This window comes from Olea europaea, unplaced genomic scaffold (genome assembly GCF_002742605.1).
Source record: "Olea europaea var. sylvestris unplaced genomic scaffold, O_europaea_v1 scaffold343, whole genome shotgun sequence".
NCBI lineage: Eukaryota > Viridiplantae > Streptophyta > Magnoliopsida > Lamiales > Oleaceae > Olea > Olea europaea.
In genome coordinates, this window is record NW_019253349.1 from 133,139 (window position 1) to 157,416 (window position 24,278).

The 24,278-nt window shown below is 34.8% G+C and overlaps 3 protein-coding genes across 4 annotated transcripts; 1 reads left to right on the forward strand and 2 right to left on the reverse strand.

Moving 5' to 3' along the window:
- The first annotated feature begins 979 nt into the window (after positions 1-979).
- Positions 980-3,765, forward strand: LOC111386140 (probable glycosyltransferase At5g03795). Its single transcript, XM_023010593.1, has 4 exons — positions 980-1,506; positions 2,041-2,285; positions 2,375-2,723; positions 2,803-3,765. The coding sequence occupies exons 1-4, from the start codon at positions 1,126-1,128 to the stop codon at positions 3,475-3,477; spliced, it is 1,650 nt and encodes a 549-aa protein (XP_022866361.1). The 5' UTR covers positions 980-1,125; the 3' UTR covers positions 3,478-3,765.
- A 709-nt stretch (positions 3,766-4,474) lies between these two features.
- Positions 4,475-6,058, reverse strand: LOC111386141 (homeobox-leucine zipper protein ATHB-22-like). Its single transcript, XM_023010594.1, has 3 exons — positions 5,760-6,058; positions 5,288-5,619; positions 4,475-5,151 (listed from the first exon to the last, which is right to left on the reverse strand). The coding sequence occupies exons 1-3, from the start codon at positions 5,851-5,853 to the stop codon at positions 4,912-4,914; spliced, it is 666 nt and encodes a 221-aa protein (XP_022866362.1). The 5' UTR covers positions 5,854-6,058; the 3' UTR covers positions 4,475-4,911.
- Positions 6,059-12,869: 6,811 nt separating this feature from the next.
- Positions 12,870-22,352, reverse strand: LOC111386127. Of its 2 annotated transcripts, none has more exons than XM_023010564.1 (2): positions 20,984-22,352; positions 12,870-13,499 (listed from the first exon to the last, which is right to left on the reverse strand). In XM_023010564.1, exons 1-2 carry the CDS (start codon positions 21,924-21,926, stop codon positions 13,051-13,053), a joined length of 1,392 nt encoding a protein of 463 aa, XP_022866332.1. In that variant the 5' UTR covers positions 21,927-22,352; the 3' UTR covers positions 12,870-13,050. The 2 variants fall into 2 exon arrangements, with proteins under 2 accessions (XP_022866332.1, XP_022866333.1); XM_023010565.1 differs by having other exon boundaries at positions 12,870-13,458; positions 20,943-22,352.
- Between the last annotated feature and the right edge of the window lie 1,926 nt (positions 22,353-24,278).

Below are 24,278 nucleotides of genomic sequence, written 5' to 3' on the forward strand. Positions count from 1 at the left end.
TTGGTTGTCACAGTTGGAGGGACGAGTTATAAAAACATTTAATGAAGTTCAGTAAGGGGTACAAATACTTCTAAAAGAAACAAAGATATTGGAAGAACTTCATCTATGTGAACTTCGAGGTAGTGCCGCTTCATTAGAGAGTTAGAGTTTTCTCTCTTTAAAAATTCAATGAAAAGGAATAAGTGCCATATTAGCATTAAGCGAGTCAGGGGAACTTGTAAAAATTTGACACTTGTGTGTGTGATTTCATTGGCATTGTCACAAGGAATGACTAATTCAAAGCTTTCTAACTACCTGGAATTTCGATAATGCTATGTGAGTTTTTTACTATGGTTAGATTCAAATCGAAAGATATCTAATCCTTATACATTAGTGTTAATATTTGAATATGTAATTAACATTGATTTTGAACAAATAGAGGATTGTTGTAATTTTGTTGATCAAAATCAATTTGGATGAATTGAGAATATAAAAGGAAACAGTGAAAAACATGGCTTATTTGACTGCATATGCTTTTTGATTCTTCGGTCACATATGACCTTTCGGAGCCAAAAGTGGCAGCCAACGCTATAGCCATGCGGCCACATGACTATAGTTTATGCGGTTGCATGGCTATGGCTATGGCTATAAAATATAGACATTGGTTGGGTTTCTTTTGAATTTTCTTGTAATTTTCTAATGAATTTATGCAATCGTTCATAGTAAGATGGAACCACTTCGTATAGGGATGATTGAAAACTATATATACACTATCGGTATTCATCTCTAAACACAATGCAAAAGATATTCATCCAAACATTGAAGAAATTATTAATTCTTACATATTCAAAACCTTGTTCATTTGAAGAATTACTTTGCTTTTGGTGTTGTTCATTAATGCTTGATAAATCCTACAAATTATTTGCTATTTAATTATTTAAAAGCATTTTGAAAGAAGATAAATATCGTTTGAGGACAACGATGTTATGGTCTTCTTCGAATATCACATCAAGCTTTGATTTTTTTGTTTCATCTTCTCCTTCATTTCTCTCCATTGCTGTAATTTTCTCACGGATTTTTGGTAGTAACGAAAAAATCAGATAGTTAGAACCTCCAAGATTTGGAAAGAAGAAATCTTGAACAGAAATGGAACGGTGGGTGTGTATATGGTGGAAAAAGTCATCATCTTCAACAAGGCTTTTGGGGTTGATGGTGCCATTAATTGCGGCGTCGCTGCTGGTGGTTTTTGGCAGTTCTGGGTCCTCTGGTGGGCTGTTTTCGTCGAATTATCATCCTTTGGTATGGAGTTCTATAGCTGGAGGTCAACCGGTTCTGGAGAATTCTAACAACGGAGGTAGTGATTCTGTAGAGAAACCAATGGACGGCGTAGAGCCCTGGGACTTGCAGCGGAGAGTAGGTGACGTTGGAGAAACAGAGGAAGCGTATTCACATGACTATGTTCCAAACCAGTCTGTTACGCCACCACTGGCCGTTGAAGAGATAGAAAGTACTGCTCAAGAACAATCTGTAAGAAGATAACCTTTTTTCTCCATTTTTTTTCACTCTCTCTCTCTTTTGTATATTTAGTTATTTATTTATTTTAATAATTCCATCCTTTAAAGAAGAAGAAAACCAGAATTATAAAGCAGTAGAAAAATTCATGGGATTAAATAAGATGAATAAAGAATTCGTTGAGGTTTTGAAGTAATTAATTAAAATAGTAAACAAAATGCTCGGAGCTCGGACCGGCCTAATCTATTTTAGTCAAGAATTGAAAGGTTCGGTTTGATTCTCCTGTTCTCCTTAACTGTTGATTCAAGTATTGGCCCACTTTCTTTTTTCCCAATTGTTTTTGAATTTTTTTTATATTTTTGTACCAAGCAGATTTGTATTGTCTATGCCTCATCTAGAAAAAATAACTAAAATCTAATAAGAAACAAGATTTTGCACATAATTTGAATATTGGCCTGGTTCTTATTTATAACCCCGTCCTAAATTTAGCCATGGTTTTCCAAGCTTGTGTTATAGATGTATTGAATCTATCTTTCACTTATAATACAGCTAGAGAAAGGGAAGAGTTCAAAAACTTCAACGAATGGATCCGCTGTCTTACCATTTTCTAATGAAACTGATACTCGGCCATTAAATTTGAGAATAATAAGAAAATTCAGCAATTTAGAGAGGCTTGAGGCCAAACTTCAGCAAGCTCGGACTGCGATTAGAGATGCACATATGCGAAATCAAAGTCAGGATCAGGACTATGTTCCAGCTGGTCCAATGTACTGGAGTACGAAAGCCTTTCACAGGTACATTTTGCCTCATCACACGGTTGACATTTGTTACATACGAAGTTATTTAAATTTTTTTGGCTTTCCACTCGCCCTTTTCATATCAGGAGTTACTTGGAAATGGAAAAGCACTTCAAGGTGTTTGTGTATGAAGAAGGTGAGCACCCGATTTTTCATAATGGTCCTTGCGGAAGCATATACTCCACGGAGGGAGGTTTTATTTATCGCTTGGAGATCTCCAAGTTCAGGACGAGGGATCCTGAAAGGGCGCACATTTTCTTCCTTCCGTTCAGCGTGGCATCCATAGTTCACTTTATTTACGATAGAGGTACTACTGATTATTGGCGTCCAATGAAACTAACAGTCAGTGACTACATTCATCTTCTTGCTGGAAAATATCCCTATTGGAATCGTAGCCTAGGAGTCGATCATTTCATGCTTGCTTGCCACGATTGGGTAACAAAATTTGCATCTCTTTTAGTATTGGCCATTCTTTGTAGTTTCCCTAATTCCAACATAATTGTGCATTGCGTAGGGGCCAGAGCTTTCTAAGTCCGTTCCGGAGCTATTTAAGAACTCGGTTCGAGCATTATGCAATGCAAATACCTCAGAAGGATTCGACCCCTCAAAAGATGTGTCGATACCAGAGATTAATCTACCAGGTGGTAGAATGAATGGCTTGATTGGTGGTCCATCCCCATCAAGACGACGAATTTTGGTTTTCTATGCTGGAGGAGTTCACGGCCCTATTAGACCTATTCTTCTAGAGCACTGGGAAAACAAAGATGAAGACGTTCAGATTCATAGGTACCTACCAAAGAGTGTGTCATACTTGCAAATGATGAGAAAAAGCAAGTATTGTGTTTGTCCTAGTGGTTATGAAGTAGCCAGCCCAAGAATGGTCGAGGCGCTTTATACTGGTTGCGTTCCTGTGATTATTAAAGATCACTACATTGCTCCATTCAGTGATATTTTGAACTGGAAATCGTTCGCCGTTGAAATTCCAGTGGAGGAGATTCCGAACCTGAAGAAAATTCTAGCCGGAATTTCTACAAGACAGTATATAAGAATGCAAAGACGAGGAATACAAGTGCGAAGGCATTTCGAGTTTAATTCACCTCCCAAACGATACGATGTTTTTCACATGATACTTCATTCCATCTGGCTCAGAAGACTCAATGTTCGACTGCATGGTGTCAAGGACTCTTGACTGGTTGATAATAGGCTGATGGCTTTATTTGCGAAACGTTTGGAGGAGAAAATGAAGAACTGTAGTTAATTTAGGAAAACTGAACAATTTTTTATGGATCAGACAAACTGTATTTTTTCTTTTAACTGTTTGAAGCAAAAGGTAGTATTTTGTATCATACATATAGTATAATATTGTAAAGGCACAGGTTAGGGTGTCACTGGCTCTATAGTCATGAGAATTTCTCAGTTCCTAGCAATTTCCAGTCGGGAAATTGATGTTAAGGGCAAATTCTTACACATTTTTCAATACTCAAATCCTGCCAAGGATGATTTCCACTTGGTTAGTTTCGAGGTAATCGATTTTAATATTTTTTTTTTGCTTCCAATTTTTCCCCCTTTCTAACCCAACTAAACTATCGTGTGCATAAGTTTTATGAAAATTTGAGGTTTCAATTAGTTTAGTTTGGATCCCAAACTACGCGACGGTCAGAATTATGATCATCTTCAAGATATTCTATTTATAAAGAGCAATTTATGTATAAAGAACATTACCTAAAAGTTGGGAAGAACCTCCCTAATTTTTTTTCCAATTTTTAATGCTGAAGAGGAAAATAGATGGTAAAAGAGAGGCTAGAAAGCCCAAATCCCCTATGACCAACTTAAAACCCAAATGAGAGACCCATGCAAGTTGGGCAATGTAATCGAATCCATTGGGTACAATGGCCTCCGTTACTGTGTCCAAGTAAGCGGGAAAGACTTGTTTCTTTATAAACAACTCCAAGATTGCATAATTATTGTTTACAATTTTATCAAATTAGAGAGACAAAATAACAACGATAATAGCAACAACAACAATAAGAAGAAAGAGGCCTACTTTCTAAATAATTATGTAAGCGATCACTCTTCGTTAATATTTCTTATTTTCCAATTAGCTACTACTCAGAGAGCTTTCCAAAACACTCACCTGATCCCATGTAAAAAGGGAATTAGAGAAATAAAGGGGTCTTTTTTCTAGGTTAAAAATATACTTCTTTACTGAAAAATTGCTGTTTACATGAAAAACTTTTGAAAATACAAAATCTTTTACACCCTAATCATGAGAAATGGCTTTTACTAAAAGATAGGAATTGACCAACTTATTAGCACAAAATTCTACACATAAGATTAGCAATTATAAGTTCACGTTTGATTTCAAATTAAGTTGTGATCGACAACAATAACAATAAGAGGCTTCCAATGAAGTAAGGTTGATCGCTATAAATCCCTAAAGTGGCTTTTGATAAACCTAATGAATGATAAAATTTCAACATCAACTTCTAAAATCAACTCTTAACTGCCACGAGAAACATATATGGACGAGTAGAGTCGGAGCGGGAGTCAGAGTCAAAGTCGGAGCGGGAGCGGGAGCCTTGAATTAAGTAGATAGAACATATATAGAACATTAGCTGTAAATTCAAGGGCAAGAAGGCTGCTGAACATTCCAATATGGAGGCATGATCTGATGATCATAGCCATCCACGTTCACAACATAGTTGGACTCATCTGGGACGGTCCGATGAGTACCGCTTGATCCTCTAGGATTATCAGAGGAGGTCGGAATCGAAGTGCTTTCGACCAAAACTTCTGCATTGTAACCTGTGCAGACTTGCTTCTTTGTTACTTGTTCCTCGAGTATTGATCTCAATGTCACAACCTTATAGTTCAATTAAACAAAAAATTAACTATTAATAAAAACAGAACTAGTTCAGTGATCTGGAGATCAAATTCGATGTAATATTTGCATGCATAGGAAGAAACTAGAAAGTGTTAAGAAATGCAAGAACACCAACCTCCTCGAGTAGCTTCTGCTTCTCCCTAGATACATCATCGTACTCCTGCTTAAGCTCATCATACAAGCGCTCAAGCTGCTGCGACTTCCACCTAGCCTTCCTATTCTGGAACCATACTGCAATTTGTCGTGGCTGCAGACCTAGTTCCTTGGCCAGCTTCATTTTCCGGTCAGGGTCCAGTTTAATCTCCTTTTGGAAACTATTCTCCAATGACTCCAACTGCTCACCGCTCAGTCTTTTCTTCTTATCTTGGCTGCACCCATAATTGTTCATCTTTTTCATTGTTGGCAGCACTTCTTCCTGTGTCTGCATTGAGTTCTTCATCTCTAAACCTGAAAAAGAAAAAACACAACAAAAGGGTTGTTCAATTGATGAATTTTTGCCTAGTATCTTCATGCAAGAAACACATTTACAAAATTCTATAAGTTAAGGGCTTCCCATCAACAAAAAGAATTCTGAACTCCTCTGTTACCTTGAAATTGATCATAATTATAGTTGTAGAGGAAGCTGAAAGAATGATCCGGTAGAGAAACTATAGGCACCCTAAGATTACCATTCCATTCCATGTTTCAAGCCCCCGTCTTCTTCTTCCTTCTCTCCCAACTGCCAAATGTCGATCCAAGATCCAAAGTCTTTTTGTGCAACAAAATGAGTACAAAATTTAGTCTTGGATTTTATAGTAACACTTGAGAGGGGTTACTAGTTGACAGTATTCAAAAATGGAAGAGAAAGACAAAAGGACCTCTTAAAACTCGATGGTTCAACTTTGGACACAACTAATAAATACTAGCAACGAAGTAACTTTGGTGCATATTTATTATATAGTATTAAATATGACTAGACAATATAATAAATTAAATGGAAAATTGGAGCAGATCCCTAATATTTTCGTTTTTTGTAGACTTTATTCTAACATTCATTTTGTACTAGTGAAGGTCCTTAACCTTTAATAAATATGTAACTGAGGTCCATTTAGACGGAAACCGTCCGAAACACAATTAGTTGACCATGAAAATTCCTTGAATTATCTGCTATCGTCACGATTTTATTGGATATTGATATCTTTTTGGACGGTGTTTTGGACAATTTTATTGCATGTTGATTCTTTAATTTTTCCATTTTTGACGGTTTTCGTCCAGATGGACCTTAGATTCATATTTGTGAAAGGTTAGAAACTTCTATTGGTACAAAATGAAAGTTAGAGTAAAATCTGCAAAAAATGAAAATGTTAAAAATCGTTGCTACAATTTTCCCAAAAGAAAATCTCAAACGTTTGGGTGAGAAGAGGACGAAATTGGTAATTAATCAAAGGTAACCATCTGGTCCCGTTAAACGCCTGCCCTATCTATATCACTGACAACTTGCTTTCCTTTTCTCATGCCTCTTTCACAAGCTAGTCCCCCACTCCCTAGCCCACCCCAACTTGAGGTGCTTCTTAGATCCTAAGATGGAAACATAAAATCAGTAGTACACAAACTCAATCTTTATCTTAAAAGATCAGTCTTATCGAGAGAACTAATTTATACCATACATGTTGATTATTATATTCATCCTTAGTTCGATGTAAAAATTTATCTTGTTTGTTATTGATTTAAATCATATTTTAATATAAATCAAAGTCAAACAATCAATATTAATAACACATTTCATTGGTTCCACAATTTTTCAGCCACATATTTCAATTTTTTTTTTTTTATATAAAAATCTACAAAAAATCTAATTTTGATATCCACTAAACAAGGTTTCTTCGACATAATTAGTGGCAATTTTATAAGAATACCAATATTAGAATTTGATTGCTCGTTGAGCTTCTAATGGCTTGAATTGTTCATTTAAACTTAATAGATTGTGATGCCATATTGATCTTGAAATTCAATCTTACACCCGTCCGTGTGATGATGCTAATTCAAAAAACCCCAATAGGCAATGAAAAATTATGTATTGTCTTTGACCCGCGTGCCAGGTGTTTGGTAACATATCAATCTTTTTGCCGTGAAAGGAAGAACAACAAGAATAAGAGCAAAGCCTAACAAACTTTTTTGGTCATTGCAAGTATCAAGAGTTTGACAATCAAGAGGATTATAACTTTTTTTTTTTTTTAAATAACTTTGCCACGCATAAATGTCAAGTACTTGTACAATTCACTCACCACCAATCCTAATAAATTAAGGGACAAAATTGTGACCTCCTTATGACCTTGCAAAATAGCCCATTAATGAAAGCCGCCGATCCCCTACCTAGTCTTTGCTGGCTTGGCTTTTTGCCTATTGGATTAACTCATTGCCATCTCTTTGGTAATTTGACATGTGCACCATCCATAAAATTTTAATTTAAATTCAAATCAACAATTCATTTTAATCATATATTTCGTGAAATCACAATTTTTTAACCAAACATTTCATCAATTTTTATCAAAATCTATTAAAAACCTTATTTTAATCTCCAACAAACAAGGGTTTAATATACTCCGTACCTGTATTAAATTGAATTCGATATAATAATGAATAAAATTTTAATTTTTAAAATTATTAAGTAATTATCTAATTTATCCTACTAGACGTATCAAAGTTTTATTTATTTTATTTTATGGGCTCCATTGATATATTAGATCGTGCAATATTGAAAATAATTAGCAAAAGGAAAGCAAAATCTATATCTATAGTTTTGTGCAGCTTTATTTAATTTATGTTTGGCTTTCATTTTCTAAAATTTATTTTTTTCTCAGATTCATTTTCTATCATACATTTCATGAAACCTAAAACTTTTAGTTGATTTCACTTACCCAAAAGAATGTAGTAATGTTTCATTTCACTCGATCCACTAGTCACTTGGTGCCCCCCCCCCCCCCCCCCCCCGTAGTAATGTTTCATTCCACTCGATCCACTAGTCACTTGGTGCCCCCGCTTAGGTATTGAGTTATTCTAGATCCAAAATAATGTGAGCAAAATGCATGCTACTTCGACTACACTATTTGATACTTGTTTATTTTTCACTTATATAAAAAATAGGGTGAAGAGATTAAAGTGCAAAAATTATATCTATAGGAATTGAGCAATTAATGAAACATGTCCCCAAGGCGCCGATACCCTAATCTTGCTATTGTATTTCACATGGAAGAATTAGATGGTAATAAAGTGGTGTGAAGGTACAAGAAACACCACAAGTGCCTGCTTGTACCAACATAAAGGACCTATCTACAAGTTTGTGTTGATTAGATTGCTTTGGTTTATGCAACTCAACATAGGATGAACAGAGGATAATATTAGTATTTTCTTTTCCATTGAAGAATCTATACACTCTTGTCTCGGGATTATTATATTGAATACATACAACTTTGATCTAATGTCCATCATGGACATGACAACATCAATGCTATCACGTTTAAGGTGGACATTACAACGAATGCCCATCGTGAGCATTAGATCATGTGTATGAATATATATCTTAACAATATTTTAGATTTTGTTCTCAAAGTAATTTCACTTGATTCTTGAACTTGATAAGAGTTAAAATTCTTTGTTATGGAAGATCTAACTATTCGATGGATATCGAAATATGTCACCCGATGTAAATGAAGGAGAAATTCCATCATCATATAGTGAACCAACCAATGTATTAATGAAATTTTATGACGTGACTCGAATTTGCAACTTTAAGCTATGCAATTTTATTCAAAAAATCAATGGAATAGTGATTTTACCGTCTATTAAATCCTTGGGTCATCTCTTCATGAGGGAATGAACAAAAAACTAAATTTCTCAACGCCCAACTTAAAAACAACCACTTTCGTTTAAAAAAAAAAAAAAGGACGATAAAAACACCCTAATTAAACAATAATAAAAACCCCAACCAAAAGAAGAACAAAAAGAACATAAATACATTTATCTCTCGGATGACACCATTTCATGGTCTGCCCACAAGCATTAACCGTTGCCGGTCGATCAGTCATCAGTGTGCCATTAGGTCTGACATGAACATGGGATTCGTGTAGAATTATGTTAAATATAAATATGGTATCGAATGATACTCAAAAGCATAGTGGATGCGATTTTCTACATCTTATGTAATATTTTGGTATAGCATACAATCCATCTTACTAAACAAACCAATATAAAAAATATCAAATTCAGCTACTAATACCATATAACTTATTCGAATTAGTGGATATCACTATATTGACGTATTCCTAAAATTTTCCCTAAGCAAGATGCCTACATGCAATAAAGATATCATGGTACAAGTCCTACTCTATAACTAAGGAGAACGCGTAGTAGTACCCACCCGGCAGGAGCAGCAACGCCGCCTAAGATTGGGTGCAGACTTGTGGCCCCGTAAAGCTTCATCAAGAAGCAATTAATGGGAAGGCAATTTTTACAAGGGATCTGCACCAACCACATAACCGCAGGCATCAGCCCTTGCTTGAGCTCTATTATTATTATTATTATTATTTTTAAATTCATTTTTTATCACGTATTCTCTCATAAAATAATTTTACACGCAAATTTAAAATTTATCTCTACTTTTTAACTACACGTTCTCTAGAAAATTATTATTTCAAAAGATATTTCCCCCAAAAAAGGGTTCAAAGAAGACAAAATTTCAAAAAAATTTAGTCCTTTAAATCAATTAATGGGAAGGCATGAGTAGTTAAAAAAATAAAGTGATTTATTGAAGTCGATGTTCATTTACGAAAATGTACAAATTTCATAGCTGTGCTTGGACGTAAGTAGCAGTGTTGAAGTTTTAAGAGATTTCATGGCTACGGTCAAAAAGTGTTTGTTCACCAAAAAAGGCCAAAAAAAAAAAAAAAGTCTTTAAAAATTATTTTAAAGAAGCACAAATTTTTAACTTTCGGAAAGCTCTACATTCACTGTTATGAAAAATTGAAATATGATTTTAATAAAACTTTAAAATTTTTGAATATTTCAAATTTATACCAAAAGGTAAAAGGAAAGTATAATCCTATCTTTCACCCCACTCAATTAAGAGTAATGTTATTCCTAGTCGCTCATTAAGATGGTCGGCATTGTTGACATACACATGACATGTGATTTTTTTTTTAATGCATAAGTGTAATAGTTTTTTTATTGATCCATACATCAATTAGTCATTTGTCATGTGCATCCTACGTAAGATGACTGTGAATAGCTGATAGAATTATTCCTTAATTAAAGCGTACCTTCCCTAAAATTTTTTATATATTTTATTTATTTATTTTAGTTTATCGGTCATATTTATCTGCTAAATGAAACTATAAATTAATTTTTACTAAAATAATTGTGTTAATATTAAATTTATACAATATGTAATTATGAGCTATTCTTTCATAAAATAATATTACAAGTAAATCGAAAATTTTTACTTTTTTTTCAACTACTCATTTTTCAAAAAAATCACTATTCTGCCCATTTTTACTTCAAAAAATGGGGGCCAAAGAGTATGTTAAATTAAAAATGCTTAGCAATTCTTTTTTTCTTTTCTTACCTTGTAAAACAAATTATATGAATTTTATTTTATACATTTAAGTAATAAAATCTAGTTAATTAACAAATTTATCTCAATTATTCGTTTCAATTAAAGCACGCCCGTAAATCAGAAGTTCTTACAGGCAACTTTACGCACAGTTCTAATTGGATAATTTGACAGATTTGTGTTCTACAAAACATAATCTATTGTGAAATTAAATAAAGATGAACACCAAATATAAAGTGGTAAACTACTAAGGAAAACATCCACTGGCTCCCAAATTACGGGTAAAATAATCTACTATCATAAAATAAAAAATACAGTAGTTTCATTTTAATAATTTCGCAAAATTAACTAAAACAATCAAAAGCAAATACAAAACAACTCATTCCTTTTCTTATTCATTTTGACTTGTTGGAAAAGTGGAATCAAACCCTCTGATATTGACTTTATTGCCACTTCACTATTGTATTCAATCGTAACCACTACTTGGATTAAAATTCACTAATCTTAACTCACGCTAAGTAGCTTGATCTTTGAGTCAATTATATCATTCACGCACAAGTGTGTTCTCTTCAATTACAGTTGAAGAACACGATTTTTTGCTTTGAAGTACTTGACTAGAACATCAACTGATCAAAACTCTCTGAAGAAGGTCAGACGACTTCAGAACTTGCTACTACAAGTTTGCCGAACAAAGACAAATTTTTCTCAAAGCCTTTCACATCCTTTAATGATTTCCATTACTTATATAAAGGCCCCTCCAAGACACAAACATGTCTTACCTAAAGTATAAAAGTTTTATTAAAAATCATTTTAATCTAAGCAAATAAATAAATAAATATTGAGTAAAAATATAAAATATATTTTATTTACGATACATATTAGCTTAGTACAAAATAAATAAATAAATAAATAGTAGTCCACCTCTGGCTCCGCCTGATCTACACCAACTTGACGATTTCCTAGCATTATGCGTAATAACTTATTTTCTTCTAAAGTAATTGTTAAAATATATAACTATATTTATCTTTCAGCAACCCCAAAAAAATAAATAAATTCATTCAGAAGTTACTTGAAAGTAAACTTTTCAAGCTTTATCAGACATGCTCAAAGTGAGACATTTTTGAGATGATGTGGTTGCATCAGTATCTCAATTTCAATTCAAATATGGATTTGATTCACTCTCCATGTTCTGAGAAATATTTACCATCCGAAAAGGATGATGTAGTTACAGGGACACAAGGTGATTCCATTGTGAAAAACGTAAAAGTTCACAGAAGATTATTGGAGTTAACAAATAACAAGATTGAGGTGAAATAAATTTCTAGGCATATAATAGCCGTAGAAAAATATTTACTGATAAAGATTTCAAATCAATCGTAGAAGTAAATATACGTTTCAATCATTCAATGATAAACACTCATTTTCTCGTCAGGCATCGCATACGTGCACAATTGTTATAAACGGGATAAACTGGCAGATAGTATCCTTTTTCTGGAATAGCACCATTAAGAAGCAATGTCAGGTTACATTCTGCCATTGTTGAAACAGAGAAAGACTTGAAAGTTTTAGCAAGGCAATTCATTCTATCGGGAACTATAGTGATTACCAAATTGAAATTCAAATAACCTTTTAAGGATTTTCATGAAGTGCACGAGCTGCTACAATTGTCAAAAGGTAAATGTCTAATTCGCTTTCAAATCTACCTCTGTTCTCCATTACAGTGTGGAGAGATGGTGTTGGAATGTGAAAGGTGATATTGGAAAAGCATATAACAATTCTCTTAACAGAAATGAATACAGATATGATCAGTTCTAATATGTCCAGCTCCGGTATGGAAACTAGATCAACAAAACTTGAGGCACAGATCACATGAAACTTGAACATGAGAAACCATAGTTGCGATCTAGACATGAAATTTTGAATGATCTATTGGGTATTCATAAACCAAAGTATATAAACCTGAGAAGTCATGGAAGCATAGATCCTCTGCACCACTTTGGCTAGAAAAAATTTTCTGCTGCTCTTACAGATATGATTGTTCCTCCTCCTCCTCAATAAATGTCATAGCATCATAAGCACAGACATTGCTTTATAAAAAAACTCGCAGCAGTAGATTAAAGAGTCAAAATGCTCATATTTAAATCTTATATTGCAAAAGACCTGATTCAGTAACAAAATTTGGAAGAACAAAGCCCAAACAGCCTGTTTTTATCTTTTGATTTCTTCTATCATGCTATGGAATTGATTTATCTAGTAATGGGGGAGGGGTCACCTATCTTGTTGGACTATAGCTATTGGCGGTGATGATGATGTTCAAGCAACTCGAGCTCCTTCTGGCGAATTAGGAGAACCATTCTCTCATTCTCAAGCCTCAATCGCTCATTGGCAAGCTTCTCTCTCTCCATTTCTCTCTCCTTCTTGGTGCTAAATTTCAACCATTTTAATCGCTGCTTTTCAAGCTCAAAAGCTTGAAACTGGATGCCAACACGCTGACCCTCCAGGTGCATCAATCTTGCATCGATCCACTGTCTTCTCTCAAATGGACTCTTAGTTCCATCTTGCAACATATTCACCAATTCCATATTCAATTGTTGAATCAAAGGCGAATTGAATACGCTCTGCTTCTTCCTTGAAGATCTACCATCTGTGTCATTGACGTCCCCATGATCGTGATTGTGACCTCTTGATCCTCGATCAACCACCTCATCATTATCCTCATAGCTGTCTCTATCATCTTCATCTCCTAACTGAGGTCCATTTAGACGGAAACCGTCCGAAACACAATTAGTTGACCATGAAAATTCCTTGAATTATCTGCTATCGTCACGATTTTATTGGATATTGATATCTTTTTGGACGGTGTTTTGGACAATTTTATTGCATGTTGATTCTTTAATTTTTCCATTTTTGACGGTTTTCGTCCAGATGGACCTTAGATTCATATTTGTGAAAGGTTAGAAACTTATATTGGTACAAAATGAAAGTTAGAGTAAAATCTGCAAAAAATGAAAATGTTAAAAATCGTTGCTACAATTTTCCCAAAAGAAAATCTCAAACGTTTGGGTGAGAAGAGGACGAAATTGGTAATTAATCAAAGGTAACCATCTGGTCCCGTTAAACGCCTGCCCTATCTATATCACTGACAACTTGCTTTCCTTTTCTCATGCCTCTTTCACAAGCTAGTCCCCCACTCCCTAGCCCACCCCAACTTGAGGTGCTTCTTAGATCCTAAGATGGAAACATAAAATCAGTAGTACACAAACTCAATCTTTATCTTAAAAGATCAGTCTTATCGAGAGAACTAATTTATACCATACATGTTGATTATTATATTCATCCTTAGTTCGATGTAAAAATTTATCTTGTTTGTTATTGATTTAAATCATATTTTAATATAAATCAAAGTCAAACAATCAATATTAATAACACATTTCATTGGTTCCACAATTTTTCAGCCACATATTTCAATTTTTTTTTTTTTATATAAAAATCTACAAAAAATCTAATTTTGATATCCACTAAACAAGGTTTCTTCGACATAATTAGTGGCAATTTTATAAGAATACCAATATTAGAATTTGATTGCTCGTTGAGCTTCTAATGGCTTGAATTGTTCATTTAAACTTAATAGATTGTGATGCCATATTGATCTTGAAATTCAATCTTACACCCGTCCGTGTGATGATGCTAATTCAAAAAACCCCAATAGGAAAAAATGTGATCTTGTTGTGTCTGTCAAAATGCAATAACAGGAGTGAGAGAATTCGTGGGTGTTTATACGGTGCATATATATACAGCATTAGCTGGTATTAGTTTTGGGTTGCCCGAGGGCATATCTCCCAATGGCAAATGAGAGGGCGGATAGGGTTCAGCGCGGCAGTGTGCAGAGTTCGATTCCTCGCAAGATGGAATTGACTTTGTTGCAAGCGGGAGTTACCATATGGGTTAACAGTCTTGGCCTATCCATATGCTCTCCACCCTGACTCCTGGGAGACACATCCTGCGATTTACCTCTTCCACGATGGCCCAAAACAGGGTCAGTGGAGACCCTTAAGGTTCGGGTTCAACCTTTTTTTTTTGTATTAGTTTTGGGTTTCCATTTGATGGCAGAAAGAAACTGTTAAATTGAATTCGATATAATAATGAATAAAATTTTAATTTTTAAAATTATTAAGTAATTATCTAATTTATCCTACTAGACGTATCAAAGTTTTATTTATTTTATTTTATGGGCTCCATTGATATATTAGATCGTGCAATATTGAAAATAATTAGAAAAAGGAAAGCAAAATCTATATCTATAGTTTTGTGCAGCTTTATTTAATTTATGTTTGGCTTTCATTTTTTAAAATTTATTTTTTTCTCAAATTCATTTTCTATCATACATTTCATGAAACCTAAAACTTTTGGTTGATTTCACTTACCCAAAAGAATGTAGTAATGTTTCATTCCACTCGATCCACTAGTCACTTGGTGCCCCCGCTTAGGTATTGAGTTATTCTAGATCCAAAATAATGTGAGCAAAATGCATGCTACTTCGACTACACTATTTGATACTTGTTTATTTTTCACTTATATAAAAAATAGGGTGAAGAGATTAAAGTGCAAAAATTATATTTATAGGAATTGAGCAATTAATGAAACATGTCCCCAAGGCGCCGATACCCTAATCTTGCTATTGTATTTCACATGGAAGAATTAGTTGGTAATAAAGTGGTGTGAAGGTACAAGAAACACCACAAGTGCCTGCTTGTACCCACATAAAGGACCTATCTACAAGTTTGTGTTGATTAGATTGCTTTGGTTTATGCAACTCAACATAGGATGAACAGAGGATAATATTCGTATTTTCTTTTCCATTGACGAATCTATACACTCTCGTCTCGGGATTATTATATTGAATACATGCAACTTTGATCTAATGTCCATCATGGACATGACAACATCAATACTATCACGTTTAAGGTGGACATTACAACGAATGCCCATCGTGAGCATTAGATCATGTGTATGAATATATATATCTTAACAATATTTTAGATTTTGTTCTCAAAGTAATTTCACTTGATTCTTGAACTTGATAAGAGTTAAAATTCTTTGTTATGGAAGATCTAACTATTCGATGGATATCAAAATACGTCACCCAATGTAAATGAAGGAGAAATTCCATCATCATATAGTGAACCAACCAATGTATTAATGAAATTTTATGACGTGACTCGAATTTGCAACTTTAAGCTATGCAATTTTATTCAAAAAATCAATGGAATAGTGATTTTACCGTCTATTAAATCCTTGGGTCATCTCTTCATGAGGGAATGAACAAAAAACTAAATTTCTCAACGCCCAACTTAAAAACAACCACTTTCGTTTAAAAAAAAAAAAAAGGACGATAAAAACACCCTAATTAAACAATAATAAAAACCCCAACCAAAAGAAGAACAAAAAGAACATAAATACATTTATCTCTCGGATGACACCATTTCATGGTCTGCCCACAAGCATTAACCGTTGCCGGTCGATCAGTCATCAGTGTGCCATTAGGTCTGACATGAACATGGGATTTGCGTAGAATTATGTTAAATATAAATATGGCACCGAATGACACTCAAAAGCATAGTGAACGCGATTTTCTACATCTTATTTAATATTTTGGTATAGTATACAATTCGTCTTACTAAACAAACCAATATAGTAGTGTAATGATTATACTTAAAATTTAATAGGATAATCTGAGAGCGCGTTTGATTCATTGGAAGGAACGAATCAAAAAATCTAAGCACAACTACTTTAATATTGTTCAATCATGTTCAGCTTCTTATATCAAATGTGCCTGATGAGTAATTTCATTAGCAACATAAAAGAATGTCCTAATACAGTAGTAGTGGAACTAATGGCCTGTTTCCATCGAAATTTTTTCAATTTTTGGTATGTTTGATGGCAATAATTTTCTTGGTAATTTGTTTTTCCTTCTTCCCTCCATACATGTGCAATTTCCTTGGTTTTGTGGAAATAAAAATTGGTTTTCCGGTTGATTATTTATTTATTTTTTAATTTCTTGACAATTGGAACAAATTTTATCCCCAATTAGAACAAATTTTGTCCCTTTAATTAATAATTTTCATGAAAAACAAAGTCAAACGAACACTATAAAATTTTAATATTTTTCAAATGAAAAATTATACCAATCAAACATATTAATTGACAATTATCAGGAAAACGAATTCTAGACAATTTAATTCCTTGGAATTCATTTTCTTCACACCCAAATTCCATTCTTACAATCAAACAGACCCTAAATTCAATCCAACATATTAATCCTGCCATACCATGGCAGATCCACATGAGTTTATGTGGGACAACTCAGAGAATTTTCTAATTTTGTTTGTTTTTGTGTTTTTAACCTATTCTCAAAATCTGGTTATCCACCTTTAGCGGCTTCGATGAATGCCTCAAAACCAAGCAAATAAGGGTTCGATCCATAAAAATAATTGTATGGTAATTTTGACGTTCACAATAAAAAATATCAAATTCCGCGACTAATACCATATAACTTATTCGAATTAGTGGATATCACTATATTGACGTATTCCTAAAATTTTCCCTAAGCAAGATGCCTACATGCATTAAAGATATCATGGTACAAGTCCTACTCTATAACTAAATACATCTAAGGAGAACGCGTAGTAGTACCCACCCGGCAGGAGCAGCAACGCCGCCTAAGATTGGGTGCAGACTTGTGGCCCCGTAAAGCTTCATCAAGAAGCAATTAATGGGAAGGCAATTTTTACAAGGGATCAGCACCAACTACATAACCGCAGGCATCAGCCCTTGCTTGACCTCTATTTTTTTTTTTTTATTAATTTTCAATCATATATTCTCTCGTAAAATAATTTTACACTCAAATTCAAAACTTTTATCTACTTTTTAACAACACATTCTACAAAAAATTACTAATTCAAAAGATATTTTCCCCCAAAAAAAGGGTTCAAAGAAGACAAAATTTCAAAAAAATTTAGTCCTTTAAATCAATTAATGGGAAGGCATGAGTAGTTAAAAAAGTCAAGTGATTTATTGAAGTCGATGTTCATTTACGAAATAGTACAAATTTCATAGCTGTGCTTGGACGTAAGTAGCAGTGTTGAAGTTTTAAGAGATTTTATGGCTACGGTCAAAAAGTGTTTGTTCACCAAAAAAGGCCAAAAAAAAAAAAGTCTTTAAAAATTATTTTAAAGATGCACAAATTTTTAACTTTCGGAAAGCTCCACATTCACTGTTATGAAAAATTGAAATATGATTTTAATAAAACTTTAAAGTTTTTAAATATTTCAAATTTATACCAAAAGGTAAAAGGAAAGAATAATCCTATCTTTCACCCCACCCAATTAAGAGTAATGTTATTCGTAGTCGCTCACTAAGACAGTTGACATTCGTGACATATACATGACATGTGATTTTTTTATGCATTAGTGAAATATAAAAAAGTTAAAGTTTTTTTTTTTTTTTTTTTCCTTTTCTTACCTTGTAAAACAAATTATATGGATTTTATTTTATACATTTAAGTAATAAAATCTAGTTAATTAACAAATTTATCTCAATTATTCGTTGCAGTTAAAACACGCCCGTAAATCGAAGTTCATACAAGCAGTTTTACGCATAGTTCTGATTGGGATAAATTAACAGGTTTGCGTTCTACAAAACATAATCTATTGTTGAATTAAATAAAGATGAACACCAAATATAAAGTGGTAAACTGGTAAACTACTAAGGAAAACATCCACGGGCTTCCAAATCACGGGAAAAATAATCTACAATCACAAAATAAAAAATACAATGTTTCATTTTAATAATTTCGCAAAATTAACTAAAAAAATCAAAAGCAAATACAAAACAACTCATTTGTTTCCTTATTCATTTTGACTTGTTGGAAAAGTGAAGTCAAACTCTCTGATCTTGACTTTATTACCACTTCACTATTGTATTCAATTGTAACCACTCCTTGGATTAAAATTCACCAATCTTAACTCACGCTAAGTAGCTTGACCTTTGAGTCGATTATATCATTCATACACAAGTATGTTCTCTTCAATTACAGTTGAAGAACACAATTTTTGCTTTAAGGTACTTGACTAAAACATCAACTGATCAGAACTCATTGAAGAGGTCAGATGACTTCAGAACTTGCTACCGCAAGTTCGCTGAACATGGACAAATTTCCTTTTCACATCCTTTAATGATTTCCTTTACTTATATAAAGGCTCCTCCAGGACACAAATGTGTCTTAACTAAAGTAAGAAAGTTTTATTAAAAATCATTTTAATTTAAGCAAATAAATAAATAAATATTGAGTAAAAATATAAAATATATTTTATTATTTACTAAACATATTAGCTTAGTACAAAATAAATAAATATCTGGCTCCACCCACCAACTTGACGATTTCCTAGCATTATGTGTAATAACTTATTTTCTTCTAAAGTAATTGTTAAAATATATAACTATATTTATCTTTCACCAACCCCAAAAAAATAAATAAATTCATTCAAAAGTTACTTGAAAGTAAACTTTTCATGCTTAATCAGACATGCTCAAAGTGAGACATTTTTGAGATGATGTGGTTACATCAGTATCTCAATTTCAATTCAAATATGAATTTGATTCACTCTCCATATTCTGAGAAATATTTACCATCCGAAAAGAATGACGTAGTTACAGGGACACAAGGTGATTCCATTGTGAAAAACGTAAAAGTTCACAGAAGATTATTGGAGTTAACAAATAACAAGATTGAGGTGAAATAAATTTCTAGGCATATAATAGCCGTAGAAAAATATTTACTGATAAAGATTTCAAATCTGTCGTAGAAGTAAATATACGTTTCAATCATTCAGTGATAAACACTCATTTTCTCATCAGGCATCGCATACGTGAACAATTGTTATAAACGGGATAAACTGGCAGATAGTATCCTTTTTCTGGAATAGCACCATTAAGAAGCAATGTCAGGTTACATTCTGCCATTGTTGAAACAGAGAAAGACTTGAAAGTTTTAGCAAGGCAATTCATTCTATCGGGAACTATAGTGATTACCAAATTGAAATTCAAATAACCTTTTAAGGATTTTCATGAAGTGCACGAGCTGCTACAATTGTCAAAAGGTAAATGTCTAATTCGCTTTCAAATCTACCTCTGTTCTCCATTACAGTGTGGAGAGATGGTGTTGGAATGTGAAAGGTGATATTGGAAAAGCATATAACAATTCTCTTAACAGAAATGAATACAGATATGATCAGTTCTAATATGTCCAGCTCCGGTATGGAAACTAGATCAACAAAACTTGAGGCACAGATCACATGAAACTTGAACATGAGAAACCATAGTTGCGATCTAGACATGAAATTTTGAATGATCTATTGGGTATTCATAAACCAAAGTATATAAACCTGAGAAGTCATGGAAGCATAGATCCTCTGCACCACTTTGGCTAGAAAAAATTTTCTGCTGCTCTTACAGATATGATTGTTCCTCCTCCTCCTCAATAAATGTCATAGCATCATAAGCACAGACATTGCTTTATAAAAAAACTCGCAGCAGTAGATTAAAGAGTCAAAATGCTCATATTTAAATCTTATATTGCAAAAGACCTGATTCAGTAACAAAATTTGGAAGAACAAAGCCCAAACAGCCTGTTTTTATCTTTTGATTTCTTCTATCATGCTATGGAATTGATTTATCTAGTAATGGGGGAGGGGTCACCTATCTTGTTGGACTATAGCTATTGGCGGTGATGATGATGTTCAAGCAACTCGAGCTCCTTCTGGCGAATTAGGAGAACCATTCTCTCATTCTCAAGCCTCAATCGCTCATTGGCAAGCTTCTCTCTCTCCATTTCTCTCTCCTTCTTGGTGCTAAATTTCAACCATTTTAATCGCTGCTTTTCAAGCTCAAAAGCTTGAAACTGGATGCCAACACGCTGACCCTCCAGGTGCATCAATCTTGCATCGATCCACTGTCTTCTCTCAAATGGACTCTTAGTTCCATCTTGCAACATATTCACCAATTCCATATTCAATTGTTGAATCAAAGGCGAATTGAATACGCTCTGCTTCTTCCTTGAAGATCTACCATCTGTGTCATTGACGTCCCCATGATCGTGATTGTGACCTCTTGATCCTCGATCAACCACCTCATCATTATCCTCATAGCTGTCTCTATCATCTTCATCTCCGTCCTCATCATCATCATCGTCTTCATCTTCCCCACTTGCCCCCTTGGACAATTTAGATCCCTCATTTTCTCCTCTATTCAAGTTAGGCATTACTGGAGCATTTACAGACGAATGTAAACATCTCTGCTGCTGTGACTGAAACTGAGTATGGGATGGCTCTGTTGCCACCTCCGCAGGTGAATGTTGATTACCACCAACTCCACTTCCACTAGCACCACTACCATGACCACAACTATTATGATAAGCACACATTTCCCTGAAAAACAAGTGCTTCGAATTCAGCAATTTTTTGACTTCTTCCTTCATTTTGGGCGATAAATGGTCCATAGAGTCGAGCAAACTTTGATTCTCCACCACTCGACACGCAGTTCCCTTCCCAAGAATATCATTAACCCTCTTGTACCTCTTATTCAAGTCATTAAACTTGTCTTCACATTGCTGTGGCGACACATAAAAGCCTTTTTCAATCATTGCCTGCGACACCGATTTCCATTTCCCTTTCTTCTGCAAGACCCCTCCACCCTTCTTCTTAGCTGGATCACTGCCCTCGGAGCCGACTTCATCACCAATATAGAACACGATCATTATCAACAGCCTCACCATATTATCATTCCATTTCACTCTTTGCCAAGGAGACATTCTCATATTCCCATCATCGGAAATATTCTCTGGTCCAGGCTCATCATCATCACTGAGGGTCAAACTTTGATTCTTTGCCTTTCCAGAATATGGGCGCCATGGTTTCACAGATTGCTGAGTATTTAGGTCGTATTCACCCTCCCGGTGGCCATAGGTCGCCATGGAATTATTTCGGCACTGCTGCTGCTGCGTCTGGTTAGGGTTTTGTGGTGGTAATTTGTGGTTCAGTGACATTTCTAGCCCTAAAATTCCAGGATTTACGCTAGAATACATTCCACCAGGCATAGCATTAGATTCCATACAACTTATAAAATTACTACTACACAAGCTAAAATCTTTACGACTCTAATCAAGAAATTCGTCGGGCCACCTATTTTTCACATATATGCATACAAAATAAAGCGAAACAAACAAAATTTCCCACCCCGAAAACCAGAATACGTTAAGTAAAGTAATACCCAGTTCTTAAAATAAGTATTGAAAACAAGAATTTCAAAGAGAAACATATAAATACGAGAGAAAATGAGATGGAGTAGTAGAATCAACAGAACCTGAGAAAGATACTCGAATGAGCAGAAACTGTAGCATTTGATCACTCTTTACAGCTTTATATAAATCTCGAGATAAAAGCAATAAGAAAAAATATAGCGGCAGGAGATAGTGATTAGAAAAAATGTGATCTTGTTGTGTCTGTCAAAATGCAATAACAGGAGTGAGAGAATTCGTGGGTGTTTATACGGTGCATATATATACAGCATTAGCTGGTATTAGTTTTGGGTTGCCCGAGGGCATATCTCCCAATGGCAAATGAGAGGGCGGATAGGGTTCAGCGCGGCAGTGTGCAGAGTTCGATTCCTCGCAAGATGGAATTGACTTTGTTGCAAGCGGGAGTTACCATATGGGTTAACAGTCTTGGCCTATCCATATGCTCTCCACCCTGACTCCTGGGAGACACATCCTGCGATTTACCTCTTCCACGATGGCCCAAAACAGGGTCAGTGGAGACCCTTAAGGTTCGGGTTCAACCTTTTTTTTTTGTATTAGTTTTGGGTTTCCATTTGATGGCAGAAAGAAACTGCCGAATGCCCACAGAATTTTTGCTGGGTGGGGTAGGGTAGGGTGCGAGTCCACAGGATTACACAAAACTGTCAACTGCGACACTGATATTTTTTGTGTTGGACCGACCTTTTTTCATTTGATTATCAATGAATTAATCAGAGCCGTTGACTTGGGATTTGCAATTTGAAGCTTCAAAATATTCAGGTCTCCAAACATGTGCTTTTCAAAATCCTATGGTGCGCAGCGTCGTGTACATCTTAGGTGAAAGATTGGTGACCAAAGGGCCCCACGTGTCCACAAAATGAGTATTCCCGTAGGATCTTTGCTTCTACGGGCCTGGCCCAATGGGCTCTAAGAGATGCCAACAAAACGGGAAAATTTCATAACCAATTTCAAAATTAAGAAATAATGTTTGAAATTTCAAAAATCAGATATTAATTAAATTTTATTTATAAAATAATTAATTAAATATATTAAGATCACAATTTTATATAATTTGATCAAAAACTATCGAATTAAGTGGTCACAAAAGTTTTTTCGTCACAAATTACAAATTTATAGGTCACAAACTTATTTCTCGATCACAAATTTATTAAATTAATGAGTCAGGAATTATTTTAAGTCACAAATTACCAATCAGTAGTCACAATTTAACACATTTTTAAGTCACACATTTTTTATTGATATTGGTCATATAATATTTATTGGTCATGCATTAATCAATTTATTGTCGCGGTCAACCAAATAATTTGTGACCATTCCTTCGACAAACCACCGCCACCAGAACCATCACCACCACCTTCACCATCTCAAACAAACAAACAAAATGCACCATCGTGACCACCATCTCCACCATTGTCAAAAACTATCAACTGCACCACCATCTACACCATTGCTGCATCGTCGAGCACCATCGTTGCACCAACGCCGAACACTATCACTTGCACCACCATGACCGTCGAAAGAACTCGTTATAAACTCTCTCCTCATCGCCTACCAACACCACGCACACTACCACCCAAAGCATCGCACCATTGCACCCACATCACAAGATCACGATGGAGGAAGAGGGAAGACGCGCAGCACCATCAACAGATCTAGCAATGTTGCCGTTGGCAGCGCTCTCCGACGATAGATTCTTGAGACCACCTCCAACACTGCAGCACTGCATCGACATCACTACACAGCCAAATTGAAGATGGGGAGAGAGAGAAGAGGGTGGAATGATTTTAGGGTTTGTGACGGGGGCACAAGAGAGGAGAAAGATTGTAGGCGGTCGCACAAGAGAGAGGAAGAAGAGGGTGAAGACGCGCAGCACCATCAACAGATCTAGCAATGTTGCCGTTGGCAGCGCTCTCCGACGATAGATTCTTGAGACCACCTCCAACACTGCAGCACTGCATCGACATCACTACACAGCCAAATTGAAGATGGGGAGAGAGAGAAGAGGGTGGAATGATTTTAGGGTTTGTGACGGGGGCACAAGAGAGGAGAAAGATTGTAGGCGGTCGCACAAGAGAGAGGAAGAAGAGGGTGGAATGATTTTTAGGGTTTGGGAAATAATTGAATTTGGGTTATGGGGGAGGTTAGGGT